This window comes from Lagopus leucura, unplaced genomic scaffold (genome assembly GCF_019238085.1).
Source record: "Lagopus leucura isolate 7727_CA_CO unplaced genomic scaffold, USGS_WTPT01 Super-Scaffold_100009, whole genome shotgun sequence".
Lineage (NCBI taxonomy): Eukaryota > Metazoa > Chordata > Aves > Galliformes > Phasianidae > Lagopus > Lagopus leucura.
Genome location: NW_024962266.1, coordinates 13,580,232 through 13,596,356, shown reverse-complemented (window position 1 = coordinate 13,596,356; position 16,125 = coordinate 13,580,232). Strand labels below are relative to the sequence as shown.

The 16,125-nt window shown below is 39.9% G+C and overlaps 1 protein-coding gene across 1 annotated transcript; it reads left to right on the top strand.

The window, feature by feature from the left end:
* EPHX4 (epoxide hydrolase 4) lies at positions 1 to 15,638 on the top strand. The gene is made up of 7 exons (XM_042873369.1): positions 1 to 243; positions 2,825 to 2,910; positions 6,314 to 6,471; positions 8,469 to 8,597; positions 10,401 to 10,504; positions 11,342 to 11,490; positions 14,680 to 15,638. Exons 1-7 carry the CDS (start codon positions 1 to 3, stop codon positions 14,912 to 14,914), a joined length of 1,104 nt encoding a protein of 367 aa, XP_042729303.1. The 3' UTR covers positions 14,915 to 15,638.
* The last annotated feature ends 487 nt before the right edge of the window (positions 15,639 to 16,125 follow it).

Sequence of the window (16,125 nt, the reverse complement as noted above, 5' to 3'; positions counted from 1 at the left end):
ATGGCGAGACCGGGTGCTGCGTGCCAGCCGCCCGCCCGCCGTGTGATGGTGGCCGCGCGGGCGCTGCTTTTCTGGGCGCTGGTGTACAGCTACTGCGGAGTGTGCGCCTGCATCGCCGGGTTGCGGCTGCTATGGAGCATCGGCCGGCGACCGGGCGAGACCTTCCGCTGGGTGATGCGGGAGAACCCCCCCGCCTGCCTCAACGACCCCTCCCTGGGCACCCACTGCTACGTCCGGATCAAGGTGAAGGCTGGGGTCGGGGGGAGCGGGCCTCGCCGTGCGCACCCGTGCTCCCGTGCACGCGTCTCGGTTGCGTGCGCGCCCGCCCGCCGGTGCATGCCTGTACACGGGCACCCGTGCGTGCTCCCCTCCGGCGGTTCCCCTGCGGGCTCGCCCCGCCGCACGCACGCACAAGGAGCCGCTGCTCCGGGGGCGCCGCGGGAGGAGCCCGGGCCGGGCAGCGCTGCCCGTGGGGTGCGGCCCCGCGGCCTCGCGGCGGAGCTGCAGGGGGAGCGCGGAGTGAAGCGCTCAGCCCCTTCCCTGAGGCTGCGCGGTTACGGCCCGCAGGGTTGTTAAGAGACTGCTCTGGGTCTCTGCCTGCGATCTGCTCCTCCGGGAACTGCCCGGAAAGAAGTTGTTTTAGCTCGGTTTCTTCTGCAGCTGTAGGTGAGCGCTGCAATTTTCATAGCGCTATTTTTAATTGAATGAGTACTGAGAGCATTGTTCTGAGGGTTCTGTGCAGCCTTTTTTTGCCACACAGAGCTAACATAAATCGTTCAGCCTCCCAGTCCCTCACAATTTGCCTTCTTGCTTTTTTCCAACATCACCAGGAGACACGCACACACTGCTGCACTCACACGCTGTATTTGCCTCTCCCATAGCGCCAAGCAGTAATGCCGGGGTTGCTGGGAAGCGAGGGGATGGTGGGAATAAGGGAGCCTTTGGGGCAAAGCAGACTGCTTGCCAGGATGACGGTCTGCTGCTCGGTTCAGGCAGCATGAAACTCTCTGGCTGCTGGGTAACAGCAGGCTCATGTGTTACCTCCCAGACACATGCATCCTAGAGATCTGTGCAGGTTCCAGCAAAAGAAAGACAGAAGTGTGTTGCAGAGAAGATGGCAATATCTGATGCCATGTTGTTGCAGTAATAAAAAAGAGGAGACTGAAAGGAGCAGCTGAACTGGTGGAGGATGGGCTTAGTTTGGGGTATGTGACATTCAACTTGCTGCAGTACAAGAGATGATTGAATTTGCATGAGTAAAAGCAATATCCTTAAAAGCAATACATTGATTAAATAAAAACACTGAGGGTGAATCCCTAAAGGACACAAAGAGAAGCAGGATGGAGGAGGGCTAGATGACTGAAATGAGAGGAGAATCTCTGGAATAAAACTGAGAAACTTCTGTTGTGTTAAAGGGATCAAAGGCAGGGATGGTATGGAGAACGGTGGAGGTGATGTAACGGCCCTAAAATTTACTGGGAAGAGATCAGTAAGTACCTAGAAACACAGAGATATTTCAACTTCACTGGCATCCCCAAAGAAAAGTATCAGTGTAATTTTTGATAGAATTGAGCAAAAATCCCTCCTGTATCTACAATGAGTACAAAAACAAGAAAACAGATGTGCCCTTTTCAGAGCCTTCTTAAACTCCAAGATATATGTTAATGGCTTTGTAGCTGGTTAGTGACTTCACTGTGCAGAAGTATTTCAGACAGTATGAAGCACTGTGGGCAAGAAAAGCTTTCTGCACAGTTCTGACCCTTGAGGGCTCAATCGACAGCAAAGGCAGGAGTTTTGTCTTCCCTTTTTAAAATAGCAGAGACAGTTCAGGCTCCGACATTTGTTCAGGAGCAGTATGGCCTTCCTTCCTGCAGTTTCCTTCAAATGATTCCTAAATAGCATGTTGTATTTTATGAGCTAAGTCCTTCCCAACTTCTGTATTCACATCTGTGTAAGAATTCAGTAAACCTGGATGACATCATTTCAGTTTTAAATTCTGCCAGATTTGACCCTGAGTTAGCATAAGCTTGCACACATCCATTCATTTCAATGGCATTTCAGTATTAAGCCTCTGGACAGCTATCACTAACTTATCTGTTGGTGATAAGACTCATTCGTTTAAAAGATGCATCAGAAATAGTGACTATAGACAGGGTAGAAAGAAGAGGATTATATGAAGGCTTTCTCTCCTGAAGTAAGTCTGAAGCCTTGGACAGTAAAAAAGCAAGCAGGAAGAACTTCCTTTTTGGTTAGTTACTTTTGATTGCTTTGTTGTTTGTTTGTTGTTGTTGTTGTTGTTTTTCCTAAGAATCCATGCAGTGCTTTATTGTGCAAGATTGTAACTTCATAGTTTTAAATAGTTGCTCAATCTTAGAAACTAAGTGAAAGATGAGAAGTGCATTAAAAGTACATTATGTCTGAAAGTCTTTCCATCAAGCACATGCTATGTCTGTAAGAAAGCAAGGTCCTTGCTTTTATAATGATCTTCATCCACCTCCTCATCCCCATGCCATGGGGTGGTCTCTCAGAACCCTGAGCATGCTCGTGGCTGAACTGCCACGCACTCGCATAGCTGGGCATGTGTCAAAGCTGGCTGTACAGGAAGGAGCTGTGGCTGCTGGGCTGTGGGATGCTCAGCATTGTCAGGGTGTAGCAGTACCTGACCTCAGCATTACAGAAGACTTCAGCTTTGAGAACTGACAGCTTGATGTGTTTTCAGGGGCAGTACCTTAGAATGTTGTCTAAAACTACTTATTCTTGAATACCAGTACAGCAGTTATAATGCAGCAGTAAGAACACCAAACTTCTTTTTCTCTCCTTCTAGGATTCAGGATTAAGATTCCACTATGTGGCTGCTGGAGAAAGGGGTAAACCACTCATGCTGCTGCTTCATGGCTTTCCAGAATTCTGGTAAAAACTCCCTACATGCTTTTCTTGTATAAATGAGGCTGCTTAAGATAACCGAGAGAGATAATCAAAGCTTAAGTAATCTCAGAGTGAACTGTTCTGTAACCCTATGCATATTAACAGTATTAAGACCTAGTCAGGAACAAACTATTGACATTTCTAACTGCAGCAACCATAAAACATTCCTACAGGCTGACTCAACACAACTGTCTTTTTTGCACTGTCATTCTATTCTTTCTCCAAGTATGTATTCTTTTCTTCAAACTTTGGGGAGGAACTGCTTGTTTTTAATGAACTTCCCTTTTGGAAAACACATAGCATTTGTACTAACAAAGCTGAACTTCAGAACTACAGCAGGGGGTGCTGAAATGAGGATCCAATGTATGTTAAGAGCAGTATGGATCACATTGTTAAAAACACTATACGTGAGTTTTAACTGGGGAAGGGAGAGAACTACAAGTTCTATAGGCTGCTTTGCAGCCTAATTTCAGAGTGCTACTTGGAGGGAAAAGGCTCTATTATTAGTTCATCATAAGATGAATGACGAATCAAAACCAAGCCTGCACATTAGTTAATAACAATGAAAAGCAGTCATGTGCCTGATTTTTAAACCAAATCGCTTGAGCTGTCGCAGCCTGGTTTAACTAGGAGGTGTGGCTTGCAGAACTTCCACATAAAAAACAATAAGTGAATAGAGGAAGTGGTGATGCCAGTAATTCAGCAAGTTCAATGATCCTTTTCCTTTCTAAACTCAGATATGGAACTGTAATCTTTCAAGCCACAGTCAAGTCATACCATGATAAATTGACCCAGGTCAATGAGAGGGCAGTTCTCTTCCCTCAGCAATATCCTGCAGATACAAAAGGCATTGAGGATGATGGTAAAGAGTCACATTTATTATTTTAAGATAAATTTTCAAATAAATATATTGTCCTAATACTAAATTGCTAATTACAAGTCTAAAAGCTGTACACACCAAATAAAAAGTCAGTTACATCGGGGGGAATGCATACCTAATGCAAACATTATGCATATCTTGCAGAATGGGTATTTAATGTGTATTCCAACACAGAAAGACAGCTGAGAATACAGCTAATTTCCACTACAGTGGAAATAATATGCAAAAATTAGCATTTCATGTATATATTCAACTGAAATTCAGTATATATCAAAATTCAGACAGCTGCTTTTACAATTTAGAATGGCGAGCCATGCTTTAAGTGACAGTTTATATATTATCTGACCATTCAAATGGAATGGAATAATGATTAAAAAACTGCAATGTAGGTTACTGGGACCACCAATAGCACAGTTTACTATTTTTGGAAAGAAAAACACATGCTAACTGTTTATAAAGCAGTCACACTACAAATATGATGCTGGCTTGTTAATTCAATCAGTGCAAAATTTTAATGCAAGGATAGAAAATGTTCTCAGAGCATGCAGTACAATAATCACAATTTAAGAGACAGTTAAATCTGCGTTAAATTTGTACTGTTCAACTAGGAAAAAAAATGGATGCAACTCACAGTTACAATTTTTAATTGCAGCAAATCCTTTGCTTTCCAATGTCTCAAGGTTATAAGTAGGACAACTATAACCAGAGAACAATGACCTTACCAAGTGACTCAGAATGTCTGAAGATGAAAGATCACTTAGGAATATAATGCACCCGAGCCATTAAGAGCTTTAGATGCATAAGAACTTGATAATCAATATCAATTTCGTGGAAAGACAAAATATTTGAAAGTGAGCATGATGTGTTGAGACAGCTGGGATGTGTAAGCTGCTGAATTTTGTACAAGCTGCCTTTCAGAAAGAACATGAATAAAAAGTCACAAAATAATTTCAGTTATTTAGCCTTATGATAACGAAGGCATTCACCAGCATTCCAATTCCTGCCTGAAAAGCAACTGTCTTCTGGTTATATTTCATACACAGTAAAAAGATTTCTTTGGATATGAAACACGTTCAGTCAGACATTGGTGGCGGATGGGCTGCTGCAGATAGCAGTTAGACATGCTCTGAAACAAACACAGATTATTTATTTATTTCTGGCCCTTTTTTCTTCTTACTGAAATATACATGATAGCTACCACAGTTACCATGGCAAATTCAGCTTCCAAATCACTGTACAATGCATTTAAAAATTTAATTCCTAGAGATCTGATAAATATTGCATTTGCATCATATAGCACTAAAATGGAAAGGTTCTGACTTCTGTTTACATGAATATAAATTTCTATAACTAATAAATATTACTGTGATATTACGATATTCGGAATGCCTAGTAGGTTGGAGGCAAAGCTAAAAGTGGAATACCCAATGAACTGATATAGTTTGAGTTCAGGTAGAATTCTGTGCATCTCTCATGATACCTGATGATTCTTATGCTTTGTATCATCTACCTGATGGACACAGTTGAAAAAAGAGCAGAAGAAAAAGCTAGATCCTAGCAACATGCAGTCAGTGTTATCCATGTCCAGAAGGATGATGTTTTTCATGTATCTTTTTATTATAATCTAAGACCAAGTCTTCTTGGTGCTGGCTATTCTGAAATGTAATTGGTGTGAGTAACACTCGAAGGCAGGTAGTTCTTTCAGGATCACCTTTGCCATTTTCTTGCTATTTTTGCATTACAAACATACTCATCCAGTCACTACATACTATTGCAGAACGAGGAATAGTTCAAGCTTTTGCCTTCTTCATTTTGTATGTCTTTTAAAGTATGTGATGCTCTCACTCTTTTCCACAGAAATGCAAGCAATGCAATGCTTTGTGGAGTACCAACACGCTGACAGATTGTTCTGGAACAATTCTAGCAGTAGAGTGACACAGACAAAAGTGTGCACAATATAAATCATATGGAATTCACCACATTCATTTGTTATTCATTGTATTTCTTTCTCTGGTTAATTTAGCATATGAATTGCCTGACATTCTTTTTCTGAAAAGGAAAAAAAAAATCTTTCCCTAGAGGCATATTTCCCTAGTCCATCAAAATTTGCATATGAACAAGGGAGAAGAGAAAGCTTTTCAGACCTTACTTTTTTGATGATGGAATGGTTACAAGGATAAGACAGAATACTCCAGTGTGTGCTCTGTTTTATGCCTGCTTCCTTTACAGCAAAGGGATCATGCCAGGCTCCAAGAACTGTTAAAATATCCAGGCTCTGGCCATGCTGCCTCTTCGGCAGCTGCATTTCCTTACTGTAGAATTCAAAAAGGGAGCACAGAATTGCCATGGCTACAAGGGATAAGCAACATACCATAGAAAGCAAAAAGAACCTAATTGCAAACAAAGCCATGTTAATGTATCCTCAACTATTTGGGAGCAAAACCATTGACTGCATTTTAGTATCATACTGCTTGACCTTATAACTCCAACTTTTTTTCCCTTTGTTAGGTACTCTTGGCGCCATCAACTGCGGGAATTTAAAAGTGAATATCGAGTGGTGGCCCTGGATTTGAGAGGTTATGGAGAAACAGATGCTCCTTCGCACAAAGAAAATTACAAATTGGATTTCCTGATAACAGATATAAAGGATATTTTGGAATCTCTAGGTGAGTTACTAGAAGACAAACTACTCAGCTCACGGAAAAAAAACGTAACTGTATAAATATTGATTTCAAAACAACTGCTTCTCTTTTAGATATACATATTCCAGATATGTAGAGATATAAAGCTAAGGATATTCCTAATATATGGACTATAACAGTACTAATGGAAAAGGTTTGCTTTCCACTCATGATGTATACACCAGTAGAAACAATGTATAAAGATGATTTTCCATCATGACTTTCAAAAACTCTTCTCCATGTGCTGTGAAATGCAGCAGAACAAACCTATGATATTTCCTCTAACTAAAAAGACCCTTCACTTACTCCTAACAGTTGCACTCAATAAATACTGTTATGGATTAGTCTAATAGCACTCGCAGACAAGAGAATTTCTATCACGTGAAATTCCTCTAGCACAAACAAGACAGAATAAATATTGTGGGCTTTATAGTGATGATGACAGTATATCTGATGCCTTAAGAAAAAATCCCAAAATACTACTCCTGCACATTAGTCATTTCTCAAGAGCTGAATCACTCTGTCTTACACAACAGTGAGAGGAGTGGAAGGGAGAGAAAAGGATGCATTGCTCTCTGTGGTAAAAAAAAACGGTGTAGTAGATCCTGAACTGAAACATTCTGGTAAATTTTACCCCTTCAGTTCAGAAGGGAGCGCAGCTGTTCTGACAATGAAAAACATCACCTAGTGAGGGGTATTTCCTCTCTGTACAAATAGTAAGACAAAAGATTAGATTCATTTTAATTCATTAGATACTCTAGGCATAGTGAAACAACTAACTGCATTTCACATTAAAAAATAGTGCAGCAGTGGTGCCAGTTCTATGGCTTGAATTTGGGATTTGCTTTGCTTGCAAAGCCTGAATATTATTGAAAGGTTGGGCAGGCAGCCTCCACACTGTGCTTACATTTTCCAACCTTTGCTGGTTGTGTTAATCTCCACGGTAACGTCATGGTTATGTTTGTGAAGAGCTCTCACCATTATGTAATTTCATACAGATTTAAAAATTTCTGAAAAAAAGTATTTCTGAGACTTCCTACCTTTGTTTTAACCCTAAGTTAAATTCTTTTAGAGACACTGATTATATCAAATGTGCTTGATGAGATTTTTATTCAAGAGAGATTTTAAGATGCTTTGACAACTGCGTCCACATTTTTCAGAATTCAGAACAGTTGAGCTTTTATAAATTTTATTTGTAGCATACATGCTCAGTATTACAATCCTTAGTGAGGACTATGATAGTATCTGACACTGTAGTATGTATTTGAGGAATGGTTAAAGAAGGAATAGTTAAGCTTTCAAAAACAGGCATGACTTTCCCCCTGCCCCCCACCTTTTATTGCTGCAAAATTCCCATTTCCATCAATGAAATAGTAATTAGGTGAATGCTGAGAACTTTGAAAAATTGACATCACAACAGCATATGGAGAAGTATTACTTCTATACTTCTAAATATTTAAATGTGTGTAGTCATCTATATATATATGTGTGTGTATTACCTATACGGATATTAAATATAATCTAGCACAGTGATGATATATAGTGCTTAGCTAACCTCCCATATTCAAAGCAATCCAGAATGATTAATTTTGCTCAGGGGGGACTCAGGACATTTCCCAGCATTTCAGTCTGCAGTTTTAAACTCCAAACTCCCTACACACAACATACGTACATACATTATAATGACTGCAATTCGAATCATTTATTTGACTGTGCACTGGCTGATATGTGAACAGAGTGGCATTTGGAAACCACATTACTTCAATTTGATATCAATGTTAAAGCATAATTGAAGTCAAATTAACTAATTTTAATATGTATTATATTTTTAGCTATAAAAAGACATTTTTCCTGGCCATTAGTAATGGAAGCAGTGCAGTATTAAGTAGTTACATTACCTATTTTATCCAGCACTTACTGTATGTGATGATCTCTATGGAATTTCTCTGAAAAAAACCCACAAATTTGTGTTTGTGTGGTAGGATACAACAAGTGTGTGTTGATTGGCCATGACTGGGGAGGAATGATCGCTTGGTTAGTGGCTATATGTTACCCTGAAATGGTGACTAAACTAATTGTGGTTAATTTCCCTCATCCTTCAGTGTTTACAGGTGAGTTTTATCATACTTACGATGTTCTGTATGTCAATCCAGAGTATTTGCATTAAGATTGTATTTGCGCTAAGCGATTAAAGGTATTTGCTCTTTTAGATATTCTGTTACCTTTTACAGTTTGTAATGTGTTTTATGAAGCAGTAAGGTATCCAGCATTATACTTTGGGAAATAATTTATAGTAGGGAGTGGGACTGTTTGTAAGCAAATTTACTGGGTTTTCTTCTTAATCCTTGAAGTCCAACAAATATTATTTTCATAAACATGAATCTGGCAGGATAGAATTCCCTGAACATGGCTGTATAATACCAAGGTTAAGCTCTCACTGTATTATTAAAAATGTATAAGACAACCTGAGAATCAGGCTTCTAGAATGTAATCCTGATTTAGGTGATAAGTGAAACTTCATCTTACACAATATTCATTGGAACAAGACAACCTTTCCAGTCTATTTACCAAAAGCTCAGGAATGTGCTAGCAGTTACCACAAGAAGATATCTGGTGCACTAACAGAATTTATTGTGTGATAGGCTTCAAGCTTGCCTGCTACCCACAATTACAAAATTTCATAGGGATTGGATCTACATTCAGTAATTACAATGACAGTAATACCTCCCTCATTTTAGTTTCTCAAATAGCTGACCTTATGCAATTTTCATTTTTAAAGTCACCCCTAGAAATAGTTGAGAAAATTCAGCAAAGCTTTATTTTTCATCTCTGTTGAATGTAAATCTGACCTTATGACACCATGGAATCAGAACTCTTCACACATATTGTTCTCACAATGTACTTGACCACCCTTCCAAGGTATTAAAGAACATTTTGCAATGTAGTTAAGCTTCACTTACCCAAGGAAATGTCTGTTCTCCATTGGAGCAAGCAGGAGCTGCTGCAGTTCTTACATTGAGAGCAGGAGCCAGGCTGTATAGAAGCAAAATGCATATTACTATAGCCTTCCTTAATATTTGTTTGCATGTTTTTAAAGAACAAAATATGTTATGCAGCTTGATAAAGTCTCCCTGGATCAAATTTCTCCTACTGTGAATAAAATGAAAACAGAGAGCTTATAAACTGAGCATTCTGCTTGCCTTTACTACTACAATCTTCACAATCATCAAAGTCTTATTTTTTAAATATTTTTGTTATTTGCACAATTAATGCCATAACAGCAGTTAAAACACTCCCAGGCACTCCTAAGGGATTTATGTATTTATGAATTCGAAATTGCTTGATCTTTGACGTTGCACCTTCCATGTGACTGCTTTAGGCACACTCTAATCACTTAGTTACTCAATGCATGCCATTCCTTGTTGCTAACTGATGGCAATTATGACACCAGATTTTTAAGAGTTCCATCTCAGGTTTCTTGACTTACCACTCGCAGTGTAAGTGGATTATCATCTACAGATTTCTCTACACCTCATCTTTGATGAGAGAATTACAGGCAAAAGTAACATTTGTATTTATGCCTCTTATTCTACACCTGAAAAAATGCTTCGGACTAGCTGCACTGATGGAGCTCTTAAGTGAAAACCTCTCATGTGATTAAGCTCTTGAATGTCACTGCTCTCACCTAATCTTTGGCAGACTTCATTTTGCTGCCTGTTTCTACTAACACACATAAAAGAAGAAATAAACTTTAATGACCACGTCATACACTTACTGCTGAAAAATTAATCATCTCTTGTCACATAATGCAGTATTTTAAAACATTCCTTTAAGTTTAACAAATAGTGATATTAACAGTAATTTTGTTTAAGTCATCAGTTTTCATTTTTAATTCATGGGCATTTTTGTTTCAGAATACATTCTACGACATCCATCACAATTGATTAAATCTGGTTACTACTTCTTTTTCCAAATGCCATGGTTTCCTGAATTCATGTTTACAGTAAATGATTTCAAGGTGAGCAAAATGAGTGCTCTTGTTTGTATATTTATCTGTGAGTGATGGAAGAATTACCGCGTACATTGATCCCTTCTCATGTAGTGATAATTATTGGAAAAAATACAGAGCTTTCTGATTTTTCTTCAGTTTTATACATTTATACAAAGTAGAATAAAATCATAAAGAATCTGTGCTTGGTTTGGGATCTCTGGCAGGCATTTGGGACACACTGTTAACCTCCAGCACTACAGTGTGTTACTCCACCTCAGAAGTCACATGCTGTGCTCTACCATAGACACATTTGGTGTCAGGGGAACTCCTGACTTAGCTGCAGCTCCTGAGTGGTGAGACATCCCCTCATCGTGCACTGACTGCTGCAGGATGGGCAGCCTGGCAGTTCGGATATTGCATTCTTTCAGGTGGTTAGTTCTGCCTGAGAAACCAATAAGGCCAACATTTTATGTAATGTTAAACAATCAAAATGAATGTATAGAAAGAGAAAAAGCAGTATGCATTGACCCAGACCTACTTATATGCAGCCCAGCACAGCACTGTCAGTGCTGCAGGCATACAGAACAGCAAGCTGGGGGATGCTGCCTCCTTCTGCCTCCTTCTGCCTCCCACCTCTCAGCTGCTGGCTCCATCCTGAGGAAAAAAGTATGTGCCTACAGCCTGCCACTGCCTGTTACAGGCAGGATAACATAACTGAGTACCTTGGCAATAGTGCTATTTGCGTGTACTCTAATTACTCTGGAGTGAGCTATGTATAAATAGGTTTTAGAAAGATGTGTCTTGTTGAAGGAAAGAAATAGCGCTCTGTAGATATGTGATGGCTTTTTACTCTTCTTTTGGTAGGTTCTGAAAAGTTTGTTTACCAGCCAGACTACTGGAATCAGTAGGAAAGGATGCAGATTAACAGCAGAAGACATTGAAGCTTACCTCTATGTCTTTTCACAACCTGGAGCATTAACTGGACCTATCAACCATTACAGAAATATTTTCAGGTCAGTCTAACATTCCAAAACAAGGTAAAATATTCTAGAGCCCTCTAGAGTCCAAAAGCGTTATTGTATCTTCTGCCGCTAAGGTAGTAGGGAAAAAATATATATATGTACTCCTAAAGTCTCAACAGTTAACAAAAACATTTGGTGTCAGGCAGCAAAATACATAGGAATAGGTATCCACGCAAAACAAAGTAACAACCAGAGTTTTCTCAAGCAGCCAGACTTGGCCTTAGAGGCTGACACCCTCTGCTTATCTACCAAAAACCTAACGGTCAGAATGTGTTTAAACCTGGTCATTCTCTACTCAGGACTGGTAGCCCCATGCTGCACGGATATATCAGGAGGTCTGAACTCTTTGTTCCCTTAATTCCTGTTTCCAGCAGTGTTAAACCTCCTTCCCTGAACTCAGCAGAGTTTTGAAGCAGATTAACTCTCAGCTTTCCCTGTTCTAAACATATTGCCACCCTTCCTGCTCCTCTTGTGCCTTCCTCATTGTCACTGTCAGGAAAGCAGTCAGCAGTGCAATGCTGGGAGGAAAACAGGTGTTCAAGCTAGGTGCTGTCTGCACAGCCTAAGACAAAACAGCATAGAGAGACACTATGTTATCTTCTAAATAAGCTAACACCAAGCACAGACACCAACGGTGAATATGAGAAGTGGCTGTGCTTGTAGGAGTGTCCCTGTTTGCAGCCACACAGTGCGGCTGATAGCAACAGCTGGGACATCCAAGGGCAACTGGAGCTGTGGAGTGTCACAGGATTCCCTGGTGCTAGAATGGCACAGCCGCAGCCTGCAGGGTATGGCTAATGAGCAGCTGGAGAGGCAGGAGGGCCCTGAGCCTTGCTCATTAGGTTTGCCACAGCACCTCGCATCAGTGAGTGCACATTAACCAGCTGCGGCAGCAGCAGTGAAGAGACTGTAGCAGCTGCATTGCTGTGGGATCTGCATGAGTAGAAGACTTGTATGTTTAAACTACCAGTTCAGGCCTTTTTCAGGCTCAAGGAAAAGAGAGTTATTAATCAGGAAGTCTCTTCACAGAGCTATTAATTCCTCAGTGTGAATGTTCTTGTGCGCTGTTTGATTTACCTTTCTAATGAAAATACTCCTGCGATGAATTCGCAGAATAACATTCTAGGTGGTATCAGCCACAACACAGCAGGATTTCCACTGGGAAAAAAAATATGGGTCTTCAGCTCTTTCTATTCTTGCCATCAATTCTGATGGTCACACCATCACACAAGCAGGTGAATCACTAGCTATTATAACTGGATTGAAATTTTCACTTCCTCTCATATAAGCAGCACTTAGGTTCTACTGTCTTGAATTCACCATGATTCCCAGCGGGCTGGCACTGGTCTCCTACATGTGAGAGGCTTCCATCTCATTGCTGTCACCCTGGAGCTCTGATTCTTAATTTTTCTGGAAGGTTATTTCCAAAGAGATGATTAAGATGAGCTACTTCCCACCCACTGCGAACACTTACTTGCATAAACAGATAAGCAAGGCAAAGAATCTTGAAAGGCTCTTAGAGATGAATCTAAACGCACTGAATTGGATCACCAGATTATCAGTTGTTAAAGATGCTACTACGAAAAATCTATGGTTCTGGGGGTTGGGCCACTTTGTTGGAAAAATGGAATCTAAATCCACTGCTACAAAAAGTCATTTTAAGAATTTTACTTGTTCATCAACTAAAATGAAATCATTATTTAACCTGATCTTTTATTACTAATTCTCGGAATTATGTGTAAGTAGAAAGAAGGAATGTCTGCAAAGTCTCCACTTTTGTCTAGCATTAAACTAATGCATAGCATCTTCCCTTTCCATTTTTAGAGTATAGTTTCTCAATTAACACCTAAGTTTGAACCTAGCAATAGATTTTTCATAAAAGCTTGTTGAGAACAAACTTTTTTTATACATGATTGGTTCAGCATTATCATATTTGAGCATTAGCATAATAATGATTTGTATCTGTGCGTATGGAATCTGTTCTGAATTGTTGCAGTTAGTCTTTTCCAAGATAGAGTCTGTTCTGAGATAAAGCAGTTCAGGAGTAAATACAGATACAATTTTCAACATCTCTGAAGTAGATAAATAATGAATTCTGATGTGTTAACATGACTCATGTTGAAATAGTCTTTCATTTCTGCCTGCTTGTCTTCTGTGTTCTAACATCTACCCTCAATGTAAGGAAACATTTATAAAATAATTATATTCAAAATAACTGTATTAAGAAAAAATAATGGAAAGTTTTTATAGAAAGTTTAAATGTGTCAGTGTGGTGGTATAATTTTATTAACTTTTACTTTCTAAGGGCTTTTCTTCAAAAAAAATCAATGTCTTACAATGTGTAAATGCTTTTGAGTCTGTGTTGTGGTTCAATGCAGCAGCAGCTCAGCACCACTCAGCTGTTTTCTCACTGCCATGCGGTGCAATGGGGGAGAAAACTGGAGAAAGGTAAAACTTGTGGGCTGATATAAAGACAGTTTAGTAGGACAGAAAAGGAAGGGAAAATAATAATGATAATAATGATAAAAGAATACATAAAACAAGTCACGCAGAGTGCAGCCACCTGATGAGTGATTCCAGGCAGACCCAGATCAGCTGCAGACACCACTGGCCAACTTCCCCCAGTTTTTATTGCTGAGCACAATGCTACATGGTATGGGACATGCCTGCCATTTGCTGGACAACCATTTTTGGTAACACAGTATGGGTAGTCAGGTAGCTGGATGCTTTGAACACTATATTCCAAACATGATTCAAAGCATTGTATTTCATTGAAATCTACATACAGTAGATAAAACAGGTTCAGAAATCTGCCATAGCATTCATCAGCCCAGGGAAATCCATGGACAACCAGAATTCTGGGCATGTTGTTCCACATTCACTTTTATGGAGATTATGGAGCTCCTGGGCTACGCGTTCTGAAGAAGTATCATTCATGCTCCAAAAATAAGACTTCTGTTGCAACCAGCTGCTGATTACAGACACGTAACTTCTCTATCCTTAACACTTTGAGCACTTTGAGTCACATGAGGGTTCTCTTCATATTGTAAAGATACCTGGAACCTGAAAAGCTTGCAATAAGATTATCTGTGTTGATTTAAAAAACTAAGTAAATTGAATGATGAAGTAAGTTGGTGATTATTATGAAACAAGACTAAAGTAAGCCTTTTTTTTTTAAAGCTGCCTACCTCTGCAGCACCATGAAGTCATCATGCCAACCCTGCTCTTATGGGGAGAAAGAGATGCATTTATGGAAGTTGAGATGGCAGAAATTACAAGGATTTATGTTAAAAATCATTTCAGATTAACTATTTTGTCTGAAGCCAGCCATTGGCTCCAGCAGGATCAACCTGACATAGTGAACAAGTTGATATGGACCTTTCTAAAGGAAGACACAACAAGAAAGAGAGAATGACTGTACATGTTCTAAGGAGTCTACGAAAAAGCTCTACAGATCTAAAAAGTAATTGTTATCAGGGCCATACTTCCAGCCTGCCTTCTATTTTGAGCTCTGTTAGAGAAAAGTGTTTTTGATGTACTGTACATTTGGACACCAATGTTTCTGCTAAAAGATAAAGTGAGTATGAGAATACCAACGTTGATTTTACCTGTACACTTGTATTTTGCACATAAAACACCTGCCTTAAGATACATGTATTTGTATAGAAAGAAAATCATGGAAAATTGCTTGGTTTTGTTTTCTCCCTTGCTTTACAGTCTCTGTGTGTGGTGCCTTTATAAATTTATAATGAAATAATGGAGTGGTGCCATACAGAAGGAAGTCACAAGTTTTCATTCTCAATTTGCCTGAATTTTTTTAATGTATTTTACCATTAAAGTTATTAACTCTTTTTATTATGTATATTTTAGCATACTGGATGACTGAAAAAATTTTGGGCACATTTCTAGTCTTCAAGTGAATAATGATACGTATCTTGTTGTATTGTTGAATGCAGCTGCTTTGTGCAATGTGTTTTTCTTGACTAAAAAATGGGAACCTGTACACTCAATGTCTGAACAAGAAGAGTGGGAAATTAAGATCTAACATGTATCAAAACCACCTCTGTCTAATAAAATGCAACTTACATTACTCCCTTTACCTGGCTTCCCACGGAGAGGTTTCTTACGGATGCTCAGAACGAGGTTTGAACAGCTGAAGTGTCTGTGCACTTCCTCACACGATGATTTATTGGAAACAATGCCTCGTTGCTGGCATCGTCCTTCCTATGTTAGCATCTACTGTTCTCATCTCTAAGAACTGCTGCCAAGTTTTTTTCCTAGTGTTTCAGACACTGATCCCACCTTTCCCACCTATGAATGGCACCTGATACTCAAGTATAATTTTCCCACCAACGTTTTCAACATTTATATACTTCAGCAGTTACACGCCTTTTAAACTGAACTATAAATTGGGAAGATTCCTGTCTCAGAAGGACGCTGCAGAGCTGCTTTTACTGTTTACACAGCAGTCTTATCTCGGTACGAAAACCTTTGCCGGAAATTGAGGACGTTCCCCCGGCCGGCTGCGCCCCTGCGCGCAGCGCTTTGCGGGAGGCTCCGCCAGGCGGCGGGAAGCGGCCGGGGCACAGCGCCGGGACTGCGCTCCCGCCACGCCCCTCCGCGGAG